This window comes from Pristiophorus japonicus, chromosome 13 (assembly GCF_044704955.1).
Source record: "Pristiophorus japonicus isolate sPriJap1 chromosome 13, sPriJap1.hap1, whole genome shotgun sequence".
Lineage (NCBI taxonomy): Eukaryota > Metazoa > Chordata > Chondrichthyes > Pristiophoridae > Pristiophorus > Pristiophorus japonicus.
Window position 1 is genome coordinate 32,563,293 of NC_091989.1, and position 16,688 is coordinate 32,579,980.

A 16,688-nucleotide genomic window follows, 5' to 3' on the forward strand; every position below is an offset into this window, starting at 1 on the left:
TAGAGGGAAAAGTTGATTGTGTGCCTGCACTGTCATGATTTAAATTCGCTGACGGCCTGAGTGATATCCCAATTTGTATCTGATTGGGTGATCTCCCTGATGTTTTTTTCCAATGAGAGTACTTTATTTTTGTAAATGAACCACAGATATTTTTGGTTTTGTGATATCCAAAAGAAGGGGTCTCAACTATGTATTTTGTAATCGCTCCTTGGAATATCAGCTCGCACTTCCAGCAACTTACAGGGCAAATTTTTTTTGCGCTAAATGGTGAGGGAACAAATCTAACTGGGCATGCCACAAGATGCATTGCTCCAGCAAAATCTGAGCTATTCTGTTGCTGGATGCTGGAGGAGGGAGGGGCTTGTGTACCAACTTTTTGAGAAGTGCAAGAATTCTACAGCTCTATAACACACTATGGTTGGATCATCTCTAGTTTACGAGGGGTAGAATGTGGGAGGCCAGCCAGGAGTGCGTTGGAATAGTCAAGTCTAGAGTTAACAAAGGCATGGATGAGGGCTTTAGATGAGCTGAGGCAAGGGCAGAGATGGGCGATGTTACGGAGGTGGAAATAAGCGGTCTTAGTTATGCTGCGTATGTGGTCGATAGCTCATTTTCCGTTGGGTTTTCGGCGAAATTTTGCCATTTTTGGCAGAAAGTGGTGCAGTGGGAAATTCCCTGAAGTATTGCGCCGGCGGTTTTTAAATACCGCTGGTGAGTGGACCACTGGCGTGCAAGATTGGAAAAGCGCTTTTGCCAGATATTTAGCTTGCAGTGCACCCGTAGATAGGACAAAAAAAAAGCCCAGGAAAAACCTGCGTTGCAACCCTTGTTGCAGGTGGTAGGTACCTGCAAAAACGGTAAGTTAAAGTTTTTATTCATTCTTTTGCAGCAATTCGATAGAAAACGGTCTTGCGAATGTGCTTTTTGGTGCTTTTCCCCCTCCCTAGGCCCAACTCGCAATGGTATTGGCCTCGGAGAAGAGTTGCAGAAAATTCGTGGTTTGAGCCACAAATCCTCGTTCAGTGCTGATTTTTAACGCTGGGCGCATTATTTAACCGAATGTTAGGCCTCGGAATCATAGCGGTATTTTTGGCGGAAAATGGAATTTCTAGCCCTATGTGCTATAACACATTTTTAATATAGCTCCATAAGGAAATTGTATTGCAGTAAATGAGCACACACGCAAGCTATGTACTTTTAAAAATATCGCATGTATATGTTATGCAGTTTGGCCCAGGATCTAATTTATGGTTATTACCAGTTCATAAATAGCAATTTGTACAAATCTCTGGTTCAAACCTTAAAATAGTCTTGTGGAGACCTATATTTTCCTGCATATTATGTTGTAATTAGACAACAACGAATTAGATGTACATAGATCCAGAAGTGATTATTTTGGCTTGAAGCAAGGAATGATCAGCAATGCTGTTTTATTTTTAAAGCGCCCTGATTATAGGCATGTCCTGGAACTGATTATTGCCATTAGATTTCAGTTAGAACAGGGGCTTTGGTGTTCCTTAAGAGTTTGAGAGAGAAAATAAATTCTACTCAAATATTTCATAATCCACAGAGTGGTGGCAGAGTATCTTGGAGCATTTATATGTAGTCTAAGGGGACAAAGATTGATTCTCTCGGTTTTTAAAAACCTCAATTGCATTGCTGCTGGAAGGCAGTGAGTGGAGACGAACGGGGTGAAATTGTTTACCATTCCCAACCAGGCCGTAACAGCCACGAGAAGGGAGTTCCTGTGCCAGGCGCATAAGTCCTGCCCCGCGGGCTATATTAGGCTTACCGCCCCCCAGAGGAAGTGGAGCACAAAATCTCGTGCCCCACTTCCTCTCGGGGGCAGGACCAAGGCGCAAAGCAATGTGAATTTTCCAGCACTACGCGTCCCTCTGCGTAGCGCTGGCGGGAAAACGGGGCTATCCCCTTCCATTAAAGGGGAGGGCCAAGCTGCCAACTTTGCAGGAGGGAGAAGGGGCCACCAGGGAGCTGGCTGCCATGGCAGCAGCCCAACACAGAAGTGGAGTGCCGGGCTGCAAGATCGTGGCATGGACCCGCAATCTGGTGAAAAAGGCCGCAACCGGTAAGCCATCCATTTAAAACATTTTCAGCGCCACACCTCCCCGTGAATTTTAACCTCACGGGGTGATACTGAATTTTCGCTCCAAGGCTAAAACGGGATGCTACTGGTAGGAGTGGGCGCTACTAGTTAGGGCTGCCGCTAAACTCCCGCGGAATTTTGTGGGAGTCGGTAGCGGCTCCATGCCCGGGGGTAAAGTTGTTTGCGCCTCATTAACTATGGGAGGCACAAACAACCCAAATTTTTAACCCCTAAATAAAGGTGTGTAGAAATTGGAGAGACATCGTCATGGAACCACTCTCACCTATGTCCTGGGTACTGATTAGTATTTGTATTGGCAATGTCTGGCACCAGGTTGCCCATTCTGACGTCTAAGATCCAGGAAGTGATTGACTCAGAGGGGCCAGCCAAGAAAAAAGACTTGGGGTAAGGGGGAGGCAGGGGGGACATAAAGGCTCATGACTTCACAGTAGATTAATGTGCCCTAAAAAAAAAAGAGCTAATTGTACAGTTTCTGTCTTCAGTTACCGGTGTCCTGTTTTGTATCATTATGCCCTATAAATTGACATACTGAGCTAGAGATCCATAATGCCAGATCTCTGCCTACTATCTGCATATTTCCACTTGCCGAATAGATGGGGAGAAACCGAGAGGGTGTGATGTAATTTTGTCCTTCATGCCATTCTACAATGTTCATACCTGCAGGATGTCAAATTTAATTCACCCCTTTATATAATGAATATCCAGGGTTGCTAGGTCAGCTGCATAGGGAAGTTAATTTTAAGGGCATTGTAAGAAGATTCAGTGGAAAGTTCTATTATCATTTCTGTGCCATTTTCCCATTTTTGTTACTACAGCTACTAAGGTTTTCATGGGCCCTTTTGGCAATTGTACTGTTTTTAACCCCATAGTTCCATTAGTTCCATCTCCCAATGTATGATTTTTTTGGAGAAAGAGGAGGGCTGTTCTGTGTCCAGTGCCATTTAAAAAAAAAAATCTTTGTAATACTTAAGAGAATTTATAGTTTATTTTCTAGATTTTTAATTTGTAATCTACAAAGAATAACTTAAAGGTCAACAAATTTTGAGAGCAATTTTTCAAATTTCTGATCTCTAGACAGCTGGAAGTTTGTGTCAGAGCAACAAATGTATTTATTGTTAAAGTTGTGACATATTTTATATTGTGAAAACAGGATTATTTGGTTTTGGTGGAATGTTTGTGTTACACAGTGTAATAGTTAGGGATTACAGCTTGGTGGTTAGAATTAATATTGCCAGAACATTCTTGTAAAACGTAATACATAATTTTATGGTTTCATAAACAATTCAAATAATTCAGTTCTCGAGTGCACTGTATGGCCAAATGGTGGTGCACCAGATTGGTGTTCCAACGCATTGTGCCACAAAATGGTAGGACAGAGTCGACCCACTAATTTCCCATATGACCAATTGCCAAAATTGGCATCAAGGTAGGTAAAGTGGTAAAGCTGGTTCCTTCCCCCTTGGAGAAAAATATAAGGTAGCCAATTACTCCAGGTAGTTCTTTGTCCCTTCTGTCATTTGTCTCAAGAATACTATTGGAAAATGGCTTCCTGATCTCTCAAGTGGGTTGTGGAGTGGATCTTAAACATGAAAGGCCAGAGAGAAAGTAACATTGTAAAAAATGAAGTGTGTATCTTTAAAAGGTGGCAGTTTATTGGCATTAATTTCCTTTGTACAATTGTATGTCTCCCTTCTTGACATTACTTTGAAGCCATAAACCCACCAGGGCAAACTTCCTCTAAGGAATCCCCTGCCCTAGCCCTGACCTCACATCTTTCTTCAATTTTCTCAGATCTTCCCTCATGACATTTCTGAACTCATCCTGTCCATGAGACCCACTTCCTGCTCCCTTGACCCTATTCCCACCAAATTCCTTTTCTGGCTCCCATGTTAGCTGACATTGTTAACAGTTCTCTCTCCTCAGGTACCGTCCCCCTCTTCCTCAAATTTGCCGTCATCACCCCTCTCAAAAAATCAACCCTTGACCCCTCAGTCCTTGCAAACTACCATCCCATCGCTAACCTCCCTTTCCTCTCCAAAGTCCTTGAATGTGTTGTCACAATTCTATGTTTGAATCCTTCCAATCCGGTATCCGTGCCTGCCACAGTATCGAAACAGCTCTCATCAAAGTCACAAATGATATCCTTTGTGACTGACAAAGGCAAATTATCCCTCCTTGTCCTTCTTGACTCGTCTGCAGCCTTTGACATGGTTGATCACTCTCTCCTTCTCCAATGCCTCTCCACCATCGTCCAGCTGGGAGCTGCATTTGCCTGGTTCCATTCTTATCTATTTAATCGTAGCCAAAGAATCACCGGCAATGGCTTCTCTTCCCACCCCCACATTGTTACCTCTGGTATCCCCCAAGGATCTATCCTTGGTCCCCTCCTATTTCTCATCTACATGTTGCCCCTTGGTGACATCATCCGAAAACACACCATCAGTTTCCACATGTATGCTGATGACACCCAGCTCTACCCTCATTAGCACTTCTCTCGACCCCTCCTCGGTCTCTAAATTGTCAGACTGCTTGTCCGATATCCAGTTCTGGACGAGCAGAAATTTTCTCCAATTGGGAAGACCGAAGCCATTTTTTTCAGTCCCCTCCACAAACTCCATTCCCTAACCATTGATTCCATCCCCTTCCCTAGCATCTATCTGAGGCTAAACCATACTGTTTCACAACCTTGGCATCATATTTGACCCTGAAATGAGCTTTCGACCACATATCGACAGCATAACTAAGACCGCCTATTTCCACCTCCGTAACATCGCCCATCTCCGCCCTTGCCTCAGCTCATCGAAAGCCCTCATCCATGCCTTTGTTACCTCTAGATTTGACTATTCCAACACTCTCCTGGCTGGCCTCCCACATTCTACCCTACGTAAACTAGAGATGATCCTAACTCGCACCAAGTCCTGTTCACCAGTTACCCCTGTGCCTGCTGACCTTCATTGGCTCCTGGTTAATTTCAAAATTCTCATCCTTGTTTTCAAATTCCTCCATGGCCTCACCACTCCTATGTCTCTAATCTTCTCCAGCCCAACAACTTCCCCGTTCCCCTGCCCACGAGATGTCTGCGCTCCTCTAATTCTGCCCTCTTAAGCATCCCTGATTATAACTCCTCAACCATTGGTAACCATGCCTTCTGTTGCCTAGGCCCCAAGTTCTGGAATTCCCTGCCTAAATCTCTCCGCCTCTCTTCCTTCAAGACGCTCCTTAAAACCTACTTCTTTGACCAAGCTTTTGGTCACCTGCCCTAATTTCTTGTGTGGCTCGGTGTCAAATTTTTTGTCTTGTAACACTCTTGTGAAGCACTTTGGGATGTTTCACTGCATTAAAGGCGCCATATAAATACAAGTTGTTGTATAATATGAATTATTAAAGAATTGTTTCAATTTCAGTACTACTTGGAACCTCGAAGAAAACTTGAGGAAGCTCGAGAAAGATATGGATTGAAACCGGAGGATTTCTTTGTTTTGAAGCATGGAGAATCAAAGATTTTGAGTGAGGAAGAAGGTTTTCAATGAAAATGCAAACTGATTATAAACTAAGTGTGGTTATCTCACACAGAGCAAATTGAACATAGCTCGCCTTTCTGTCAATCATTGTTTTTAATTTTGGGCTGAACTTTCATTGAAGTGCCATTAGTTTATGAATTGTCAGTTTTTTAATCCTACTGCACATGTTCTAAAAACAAGCATCACGTATGCTTGTTTTACAAAGTAAATTTCTCTTCCCGCCCAGAACTTATGGTTGAAGCTTTGGGTATATCAGAAAACTGTTTACTTCACAAAATAAACACATACTGGGTTTGGCTTACATAATTAAAACTGTTGTACATAATGTTTTTGGTTTTGTGTTTATTAATCAAACTCCATATAGTGTTTGTTTTTATCAAACTACCAAAACACATTAATTTGGTTGCTGAATGCTTTAGATAAATATGTGGGTTTTGCAGTGTGTCCGCTGCCTAAAGTGAGCCTGTGATTGTCTTCCATTGTCGTTGCATTCAACCTGCCACCTGCACGTTTGCCAAAAAAGTTTTATAATTGCACACTTTAAATAAATGGGTATTTTGAGCATGTGAAATGCATAAAACATTACTGTAACTAAATACAATATATATATATATATATAAGCAGTTATTTCAATGCAGCTTGAGTTATGACCTTGAATTTGAAATGGAAAGTTGGCCTTAAGCCAAGTGCCTTTTTAATAAGCAGGAATTGTACTGACACTATGGATGCATTGATGGTCAGGCAGATTATCAGTGTGTTTTTTAAACAAATGATCGTGTGGGCCCAAGTCATCTGATTGATAATCAATGTGAAAATAAGAGTATGCTACAGGACTGGAGGGAGGCGTAAAAGTAGTGCTACCCAGGTGTTTTATTTTCTTATCCAGTTAATTCAAAGGTGCTTTACTGTAACCGTGGCTCTGTCTGATATGCTAATTAACGCCTACATTTGTATTCTTGGCTGTTTTATAAATACCTTGTATCTCCTCTCAGGCAGGAGATATTTTAAATGATTTTAATCAATTTTCTTGGGGGAGGGGGCTGCTATTTTCACAGTGGAAGTGCATCCACGCTGGATTTATCTTCCCATTTAAAAAAAATACATTAACAGAAGTTTGAATGGCAAAAAGTTACATATATAGTAGCTATTGTAATACTACTTTCTAATTGATTAACACTTGAGGATTGTGTGGGTGCAGTATATGCACCATTAGAACTGAGTAGCCCCTTTGTCTTTACAAATATTAAATTGAGATGAAATCTTTTTAGTATATGTAAGAATGTGATGAAATGTAAACATTGAAAAGAAAACTCTAGTTGATCTCCCAATGACATTGCTCACAGACAAATTAAAATAAGTCTCTATTTTCCTGTTGCTGTGTCTTCGCTTGTCTCCTATTCTGATTCTTTGAGATTAAGATTTATTTCTTTACCGAAACACAAAGGGAGTAGGTTTCCATGGGGGTTCTCCCGCTCATCCACCGTAACTTTAGTGTAAGAACCAAACACCCTGGGGAAAAAAGTTCCGCTAATCAACATTGGAGAATCAAAAGTCAACACCACCAAATAACTGGGGCATTCATCCTGTTTGCTGTTTGTGGAAGCTTGCTATACACAAAATGACTGCTGCTCTTGCCTACATCATTATCATAGGCAGTCCCTCGGAATCGAGGAAGACTTGCTTCCACTCTAAAAGTGAGTTCTCAGGTGGCTGTACAGTCCAATACGGGAATTACAGTCTCTATCACAGGTGGGACAGACACTCGTTGAAGGAAAGGGTGGGTGGGACTGGTTTAAACATAGAAAATAGGTGCAGGAGTAGGCCATTCAATAAGATCATGGCTGATCATTCTCTCAGTACCCCTTTCCTGCTTTCTCTCCATACCCCATGATCTCTTTAGCCGTATCTAACTCCCTCTTGAATATATCCAATGAACTGGCATCAACAACTCTCTACGGCAGGGAATTTCACAGGTCAACAACTGAGTGAAGAAGTGTCTCCTCATCTCAGTCCTAAATGGCCTACGCCTTATCCTAAGACTATGACCCCCAGTTCTGGACTTTCCCAACGTCGGGAACATTCTTCCCGCATCTAACCTGTCCAGTCCCGTCAGAATCTTATACATTTCTATGAGATCCCCTCTCATCCTTCTAAACTCCAGTGAATAAAGGCCCAGTTGATCCAGTCTCTCCTCATATGTCAGTCCAGCCATCCCTGGAATCAGTCTGGTGAACCTTCGCTGCACTCCCTCAATAGCAAGAACGTCCTTCCTCAGATTAGGAGACCAAAACTGAACACAATATTCCAGGTGAGGCCTCACCAAGGTCCTGTACAACTGTAGTAAGACCTCCCTGCTCCTATACTCAAATCCCCTCGCTATGAAGGCCAACATACCATTTGCCTTCTTCACCGCCTGCTGTACCTGCATGCCAACTTTCAATGACACCCAGGTCTCGTTGCACCTCCCCTTTTCCTAATCTGCTGCCATTCAGATAATATTCTGCCTTCGTCTTTTTGCCACCAAAATGGATAACCTCACATTTATCCACATTATACTGCATCTGCCATGGCATTTGCCCACTCACCTAACCTGTCCAAGTCACCCTGCAGCCTCTTGGCATCCTCCTCACAGCTCTCACCGCCACCCAGTTTAGTGTCATCTGCAAACTTGGAGATATTACACTCAATTCCTTCATCTAAATCATTAATGTATATTGTAAATAGTTAGGGTCCCAGCACTGATCCCGTCGGCAACCCACTAGTCACTGCCTGCCATTCTGAAAAAGACCCGTTTATCCCGACTCTCTGCTTCCTGTCTGCCAACCAGTTCTCTATCCACGTCAATACATTAATCCCAATACCATGTGCTTTGATTTTGTACACCAATCTCTTGTGCAGGACCTTGTCAAAGGCCTTTTCAAAGTCCAAATACACCACATCCACTGGTTCTCCCTTATCCACTCTGCCAGTTACATCCTCAAAAAATTCCAGAAGATTTGTCCAGTATGATTTCCCTTTCATAAATCCATGCTGACTTGGTCCAATCCTGTCACTGCTTTCCAAATGCGCTGCTATTTCATCCTGAATGAATGATTCCAACATTTTCCCCACTACTGATGTCAGGCTAACCGGTTTATAATTACCTGTTTTCTCTCTCCCTCCTTTTTTAAAAAGTGGTGTTACATTAGCCACCCTCCAGTCCATAGGCACTGATCCAGAGTCGATAAGACTGTTGGAAAATGATCACCAATGCATCCACTATTTCTAGGGCCACTTCCTTAAGTACTCTGGGATGCAGACTATCAGGCTCCGGGAATTTATCAGCCTTCAATCCCATCAATTTCCCACCTAATAAGGATATCCTTCAGTTCCTCCTCACTAGACCTACTGTCCCCTAGTACATTCGGAAGGTTATTTGTGTCTTCCTTCGTGAAGACAGAACCAAAGTATTTGTTCAATTGGTCTGCCATTTCTTTGTTCCCCATTATAAATTCACCTGAATCCGACTGCAGGGGACCTACGTTTGTCTTCACTAATCTTTTTCTCTTCACATATTTATAGAAGCTTTTAGTCAGTTTTTATGTTCCCTGCAAGCTTCCTCTCGTACTCCTATTTTCCCCCTTTTAATTAAACCCTTAGTCCTCCTCTGTTGAATTCTAAATTTCTCCTAGTCCTCAGGTTTGTTGCTTTTTCTAGCCAATTTATATGCCTCTTCCTTGGTTTTAATACTATCCTTAATTTCCCTTATTCACCACGGTTGAGCCACCTACCCTGTTTTATTTTTACTCCAGACAGGGATGTACAACTGCTGAAGTTCATCCATGTGATCTTTAAATGTTTGCCATTGCTTATCCACCATCAACCCTTTAAGTATCCTTTGCCAGTCTATTCTAGCCAATTCACGTCTCATACCGTCGAAGTTACCTTTCCTTAAGTTCAGGACCCTAGTTTCCGAATTAACTGTCATTCTCCATCTTAATAAAGAATTCTACTATATTGTGGTCACTCTTCCCCAAGGGGCCTCGCACAACAAGATTGCTAATTAGTCCCTTCTCATTACACATCAGTCTAGGATGGCCAACCCTCTAGTTGGTTCCTCGACATATTGGTCTAGAAAACCATCCTTAATATACTCCAGGAAATCCTCCTCCACCACATTACTACCAGTTTGGTTAGCCCAATCAATATGTAGATTAAAGTCGCCTATGATAACTGCTGTACCTTTATTGCACACATCCCTTATTTCTTGTTTGATGCTGTCCCCAATCTCACTACTACTGTTTGGTGGTCTATACACAACTCCCACGAGCGTTTTCTGCCCTTTGGTATTCCACAGCTCCACCCATACTGATTCCACATCATCCAGGCTAATGTTCCTCCTTACTATTGCATTAATTTCCTCTTTAACCAGCAGCACCACCCCGCCTCCTTTTCCTCTCTGTCTATCCTTCCTAAATGTTGAATACCCCTGGATGTTGAGTTCCCAGCCTTGGTCACACTGGAGCCATGTCTCCGTGATGCCAATTACATCATATCCGTTAACTGCTATCTGCGCAGTTAATTCGTCCACCTTATTCCGAATTCTCCTCACATTGAGGCACAGAGCCTTCAGGCTTGTCTTTTTAACACACTTTTCCCCTTTAGAATTTTGCTGTAATGTGGCCCTTTTTCTTTTTTTTTTTGCCTTGGGTTTCTCTGCCTTCCACTTTTACTATTCTCTTTTCTATCTTTTGCTTCTACCTCCATTTTATTTCCCTCTGTCTCCCTGCATAGGTTCCCATCCCCCTGCCATGTTAGTTTAACTCCTGCCCAACAGCACTAGCAAACACTCCCCCTTGGACATTGGTTCCGGTCCTGCCCAGGTGCAGACCGTCCGGTTTGTACTGGTCCCATCTCCCCCAGAACCGGTTCCAATGACCCAGGAATTTGAATCCCTCCCTCTTGCACCACTCCTCAAGCCACGTATTCATCTGAGCTATCCTGCGATTCCTACTCTGACTAGCACGGGGCACTGGTAGCAATCGTGAGATTACTACTTTTGAGGTCCTACTTTTTAATTTAGCTCCTAGCTCCCTAAATTCATTTTGTAGGACCTCATCCTGTTTTTTACCTATATCGTTGGTACCTATATACAGCACGACAACTGGATGTTCACCCTCCCTTTTCAGAATATCCTGCACCCGCTCCGAGACATTCTTGACCCTTGCACCAGGGAGCCAACATACCATCTTTGGAGTCTCCGTAGCGTCCGCAGAAACGCCTATCTATTCCCCTTACAATCGAATCCCCTATCACTATAGCTCTCCCACTCTTTTTCCTTCCCTCCTGTACAGCAGAGCCATCCACGGTGCCATGAACTTGGCTGCTGCTGCCCTCCCCTGATGAGTCATCCCCCTCAACAGTACCCAAAGCAGTGTATCTGTTTTCCAGGGGGATGACCGCAGGGGACCACTGCACTACCTTCCTTCCACTTCTCTTCCTGTTGGTCACCCATCCCCTATCTGGCTGTGTACCCTTTACCTGCGGTAAGACCAACTCACTAAACGTGCTATTCACGTCATTCTCAGCATCGTGGATGCTCCAGAGTGAATCCACCCGCAGCTCCAGTGCCACAATGTGGTCCGTCAGGAGCTGGAGGCGGATACACTTCTCGTACACGTAGTCGTCAGGGACACCGGAGGCGTCCCTGACTTCCCACATAGTACAGGAGGAGCGTAACATGTGTCCGAGCTGTCCTGCCATAACTTAACCCTTAGATTAACTTAATTTGGCAACAACAATGCTAAAGGTTACTTACTGATACAGAAAAGAAAAAGAAAAACTATTCACCAATCACTTACCCCCTTGGATGTGATGTCACCTTTCGATTTCTTTCTCCTTTTTTGCCTCCCTGCTGCAGCTGCACCTGGAGGCCTCCGACTCCCCGGACTTTTATAGGCCGCCTCAATGCACCCGCTCGAAGTCCCGTTGCCTCCGACTCCCCGGACTTTTATAGGCCGCCTCCTTGACAAACCTTCGGGACTTCGAGCGGGTGTGCCGCATGCTCCTTCCGCTGCCTGTGCATGTTTTCTGCATGCTCTCGGCGACGAGACTCTAGGCGGTCAGCGCCATCCCGGATGCTCTGCCTCCACTTTGTGTGGTCCTGGGCCAGGGAGTCCCAGGTACCGGTGGGGATATTGCACTTTATCATCTGGAAGGAGGAGAGCATGCCAGGAGATCTTAGAGATGCCGTAATCATGACCATCTTCAAAAAAGGGGACAAGTCCACCAGCGGTGCCTACATAACAATGATTGCATGGACATGAAGCGTTCTAGGATGTCCAGATAATGTGATAAGGTTCTAAAGAAGGAGAAATTAGAAGGGGTGACCAAAGTAAGTACAAGGACAGCTCTAATTGCTGCTTTTTAATTGTTTGATCCCAAATTTGTTTGTAGAGTTATACTGAAGATATTCCGTTGACTACCGAGATGCATGCGCGTCATACTACTGATGTAATCACCAAAGTTCCCCCTAATTTTTGGGGGATGCAGGGCCCCTTTAACGGGCTGTGCGGCCCATTTAAATTTCCGCCCGTGCGGAAAGCTGGTGTGCGGCCGCGAAGCTTAACAGGAACATTTGTCGTCACAGTCACATGATGACTTATGCCCGCAAAGTGCATGTGACATTAGTGCATACATCCCAGGACTGACTTTCAGTGCAAATTCTGAAGTGAAACCAGCTTAGGTAAGTTCACTTATTGAAATTGCTGATCATATTGCTTAAAATCTGTTTAACAAGCTTGTCTTGCTGCTTCATGCTGGCTAACGTAACTGAACAGAAATACCGTTGCCCCCTAGGTAGAGATGCCAACTCTGGTTGGACATATTCCTGGAGGTTTGATCACATGACATCATCACATGATATCTGATCACATGATGTTCAATCACATGATACTTTGCAGTATGAAAATGTTATTGCATTTACTTTATTAAGTAAATGCTAACCACAAGTTCCACTCTCATCTTGCTGGGCAATCAAAACCAATGCCAAATTAGTGTTTCTTAAGATATAAAATGTGATTGAAACAGGTCATAGCATCCAATGTGCGTGGAATATTGTCTCCATAGAGAGCACAAGAACCCCCATTGTAGGTACACCTTGTCTAGACCAGTTGCAAGAGTGAGAGAGAGCTTAACTCTCTGTAGTGGGATGAAGTGGAATTAAGTGCATTAGCCTTTTTGCTGTCCTTGATTATTTCTAGAAGCTAGATTACATTTCCAGAAGAACTAATTTTCTCTAGTCTTCAGGGTACAGGAGACGAGCAAGTTAGGAGCAGTGGTAAATGATGAATATCAATACGCACAAATGCAAAAGGATCTTGACGAGCTCAAATCAGTGGGCGGAGAAATTGCAGTTGAATACAGGGAAATGTAAGGTTATGAGAATTGGCAGAGGGAATGGTGATGTGGATTATTTGCTTGCAGTATCAGGAGTAGGAGAGAAATTGAATCATCAGCATAAATTTCCTAGACTGTTGAAAAGCAAACAGAATGTTGGGATATATAACAAGGGATATAACACACAAATCCAGTTATGGTAATTTTAAAATGATTAACATCTAGAGTACAGCATGCAGTTTTAGCGCCAATATTTCAAAAAAGAATATACAGTTATTGTAGGGGGGTACAGAAAAGAGCTACATGGTTGATCTGAACTTAAGGAAATGACATATGAGGAAACATTAACTATTCTGGATGCTTTTCTCTCTTGGAAAGAGAAGACGGAAAGGGAATATGATAGATGGACAGAAGGTTTTCTCCTGCCTGAAACAGTTATGATGTTTTTAAATAAGATTGAGTGGATGGGAGAAAAGCAGCTAAATGATTTGGACTTCATGATAACTGCATTGCAATTTATAATTAAGTATTTTAGATGTGGTTTTGTCTACTCAAAATATCTCAACAAAACAATGTATGATGATCAACAAATAGCAGCTTTTGAGCTCCTGCTTCAGTCAGTCTTAGTGTGGTTTCAACAGGGACGAGGTCTAGGATCTACAGTTCATTATTATACAAAGTCTGCTCGTTAATTACAGTAGCTTAAAAACTTGCAGAAATAAATGCAAGCTCAGCACATTAGGTATATAGCATATATTTTGACCAGAAAACTTACTTCAAAAATGTTATATTTTAGTAGTGATGTATCAATAGTATCTGCAATACACTGCTTTGATCCAAAGATGTGTTGAAAATATTGTAAATTTTCACACATGCCAAAATTACTTGTTCCTTAATAGTTTGCAGTATTCTGGGTCTAGAGGAAGGAAGCTTTTTTAAAAATGTTATACATTGCATCTCTGATAGGCTAATTCATTGTACAGAAAGGTGCCACCTTCCTATACTCCAGATATCCTACCCAAATACCAACATATTTGAAAGCTATTTGTTCTATTCCAGCAGTATGTTCCTGCTGGGAACCTACATATGAGCTTCAAAATGTGGTGATTCTATTTAAGAATCAGTGTTCTTTTCAGTTACAGCACTTACATTTTCTGGGAAGAAACCAGTTCTATAGCAGCAACTGCATTTTGATACAATTCCAAAATTTAAGTAAACTTTTCAACTGTCTCATCAACATAAAAGTGATCGGCGGATGGATTTCTCTTGTCCAAAATGTGAATATTAAGCTTCAATCCATTTCCATTGTTGCTGCAGATCTAAAAAGATCTAGTTCAGAATGTTGTCTGAAAAAGATATTTATCTTGCTTACTATATATTGTCCAATCATAACTATTTAAAAAAAAACAGCAAGAATTCAGGCGTACAGCCTTAACGTTGAAATTCAAATAACACTAACTTTTTAATCCATTTCAGCATGTGCCCTTTCTTGCCTGGATGCACTTAAGCACCTCTCCAATCAGGTCGTGTGTTCAATTAGCATGGTTTTGATACTTTCTTTTTACATTCTAACATGCAAATTGAGTTTTTAAACAATGGGAACTGGTTTTAAGTTTTCTTCTATTCAACTTGCATCTGTACCCCAATTTGTATGTAATTTTTTGCTGTTCGTATTTGGGACCCAATGGCATGCACCGTCCCAAAGTCATCTTCAGTTTATCACAAAGAAAGGATGAGTTCACTTTGTCCCCTCTACCCATTTCCTGGACAGGCTGGCTAAAACGTATTATCCAGTTTAGGGAACTATACAGGAGAATGTTTTATCGCTTACATGTCTTTGCAAGTTATTACAATTTATCATTATCTCTAGCCTCCCACATCAAAAAGGGAATGAGGACAATGTCACAGCTTAAATAATTAGACAAAAAAATCATATTACATCAGTTTACAGTGATTCATAAAAATATCAGAAATCCTGATCAGGCACTATACATATTTTAAAGTATTGAAATAATTTTCAACTAATATACAAATAATGGATTTTTAACCTTTCTCGACACCATTAGTTTTTTTGATTTATGCCTCAGAAAAGGCTATTTGTATTTAAGACACCATTAATCCTCTCCTCTACAGGAAAAACAGCATTGGCACAAGACCAATTTCCATAAGTATTGGAAATGGCTCCCCCTTCAGCATTACCAAAAACAATATATACACACTGAATATAACTTGGTTTGCTAAATTACTGCAACACTTGAGTACATATTTATATTCAAATTGACACCTTTAGCATGTATAGTCATCAAAACACAGAATTGCTGAGTAAATAATGAAAACATATCTAAGACTGTCTGGTAATAATTTTAGCAGCTTGCTGTTTCACTTCATTATCTTGGTACAACATAAGTGTTGTAAGTTTGAGAAAAAACAGTGTTGGATTCCCAAATATTACAGAATGGAGCGATTCCACTTCATATTCATACTGAACAGAGCCTTGCAACAGATTCAAATGTTCCTTTAGATTTGCCACGAATATCAGCAGTCGTAGAAGAACTTCTTTGTTTACACAGCTGTCAAACAACGAAAGGAACGATGATGGTGCCTGGGAACAAAGTGTAAACGAGTTCACTGCATAGTTTATTAATCACATTTTCAAATAAGGGTCCAATTGAAACCCGAGTATTCTGATCACGGTGAAAACTGGATATTAGACATCTGTGTATATTTCCTCTTGGTAAAGCACGTGTTAATTTATTTTGTCACTCATTTTATATATGACACCAGTCACTGAAATGGTTGTTTATTTAATGCAAAAAGATGTACAAAATGACAATAGGCTACAAATATTATAAAGCAGTGTTATGAAGCGTTTTTGAATATTTGCATTTTACAGTGCAATTAGTGCCTATGATCAAAGGTTAAATATAAAAGACAACTTCCAACTAAGCACCTAAATTCACAAATAAGGCGGCTTAGATGGTTCAGCAAGTTAAAACTCTGGCACCTGGATTGGCAATGTCCTCTCTTCGGACAGCTGTAAATTTTCCACATGCAAATCGTTTTGGCAGCAAGTCTTTTCGAGACTGCTTGTGGTCAGGGAATGTTGCTCCAGCATTTAATATCCATAATAACTGGCAATCTCACTCAGAACAACCACAAGAGGTGTGGCATGAGGGCAAGTTCTGGAGGCTGAGATCAGGATACATTTTTGGATCAGTTTAAAAGGAGCTTCAGTCTACAGCTGATCTATTTCAACCAGGGCAATTTCATATACTTTGGATACAAATACATTCCTCATAACGAACAGAGTAAACAGAATTTGTTTTTAAGAAACAATTTGGGAAGTTGTCCCAACAATGAATATGCCATTTGAATTCCTATTCATACAAGACGAGAGAAGATTCTGTGGTTGAAGCCCATTACAAATATCGCAAGATTCCTGAAATTGGGACCTCTCTGGTTCCAATGGCTTTGCTAGTTATGGCAGCTGATGCCAAATCACAGCTGTACTTCATTGACACCCTAAAGCAACATTGATAATGTGCCTCAGATTTTGAAGGGAACCATCCTTCATGCATTACACACGGAATTCCATGATAAAATGCATTACTCAGATTCAGTGGAAGCCAGAACACCAATATTACCAGGCCCAAACTGGAACAGTC

At 41.7% G+C, this 16,688-nt stretch overlaps 2 protein-coding genes across 9 annotated transcripts in view; one reads left to right on the forward strand and one right to left on the reverse strand.

Annotated features, from left to right (window-relative positions):
- The window catches only part of napepld (N-acyl phosphatidylethanolamine phospholipase D), a 56,110-nt gene extending 50,139 nt beyond the window's left edge, over positions 1–5,971 (forward strand). For all 7 annotated transcript variants that reach the window (XM_070897334.1, XM_070897333.1, XM_070897329.1 and 4 more), the window contains exon 5: positions 5,530–5,971. In XM_070897334.1, the coding sequence (XP_070753435.1) occupies positions 5,530–5,655 (126 nt within the window). In that variant the 3' untranslated portion in view covers positions 5,656–5,971. The remainder of the gene's footprint in view (positions 1–5,529) is intronic.
- Positions 5,972–14,460: 8,489 nt separating this feature from the next.
- armc10 (armadillo repeat containing 10) overlaps positions 14,461–16,688 on the reverse strand; it is a 29,887-nt gene continuing 27,659 nt past the window's right edge. For both annotated transcript variants that reach the window (XM_070897336.1, XM_070897337.1), the window contains exon 6: positions 14,461–15,625. In XM_070897336.1, the coding sequence (XP_070753437.1) occupies positions 15,365–15,625 (261 nt within the window). In that variant the 3' untranslated portion in view covers positions 14,461–15,364. The remainder of the gene's footprint in view (positions 15,626–16,688) is intronic.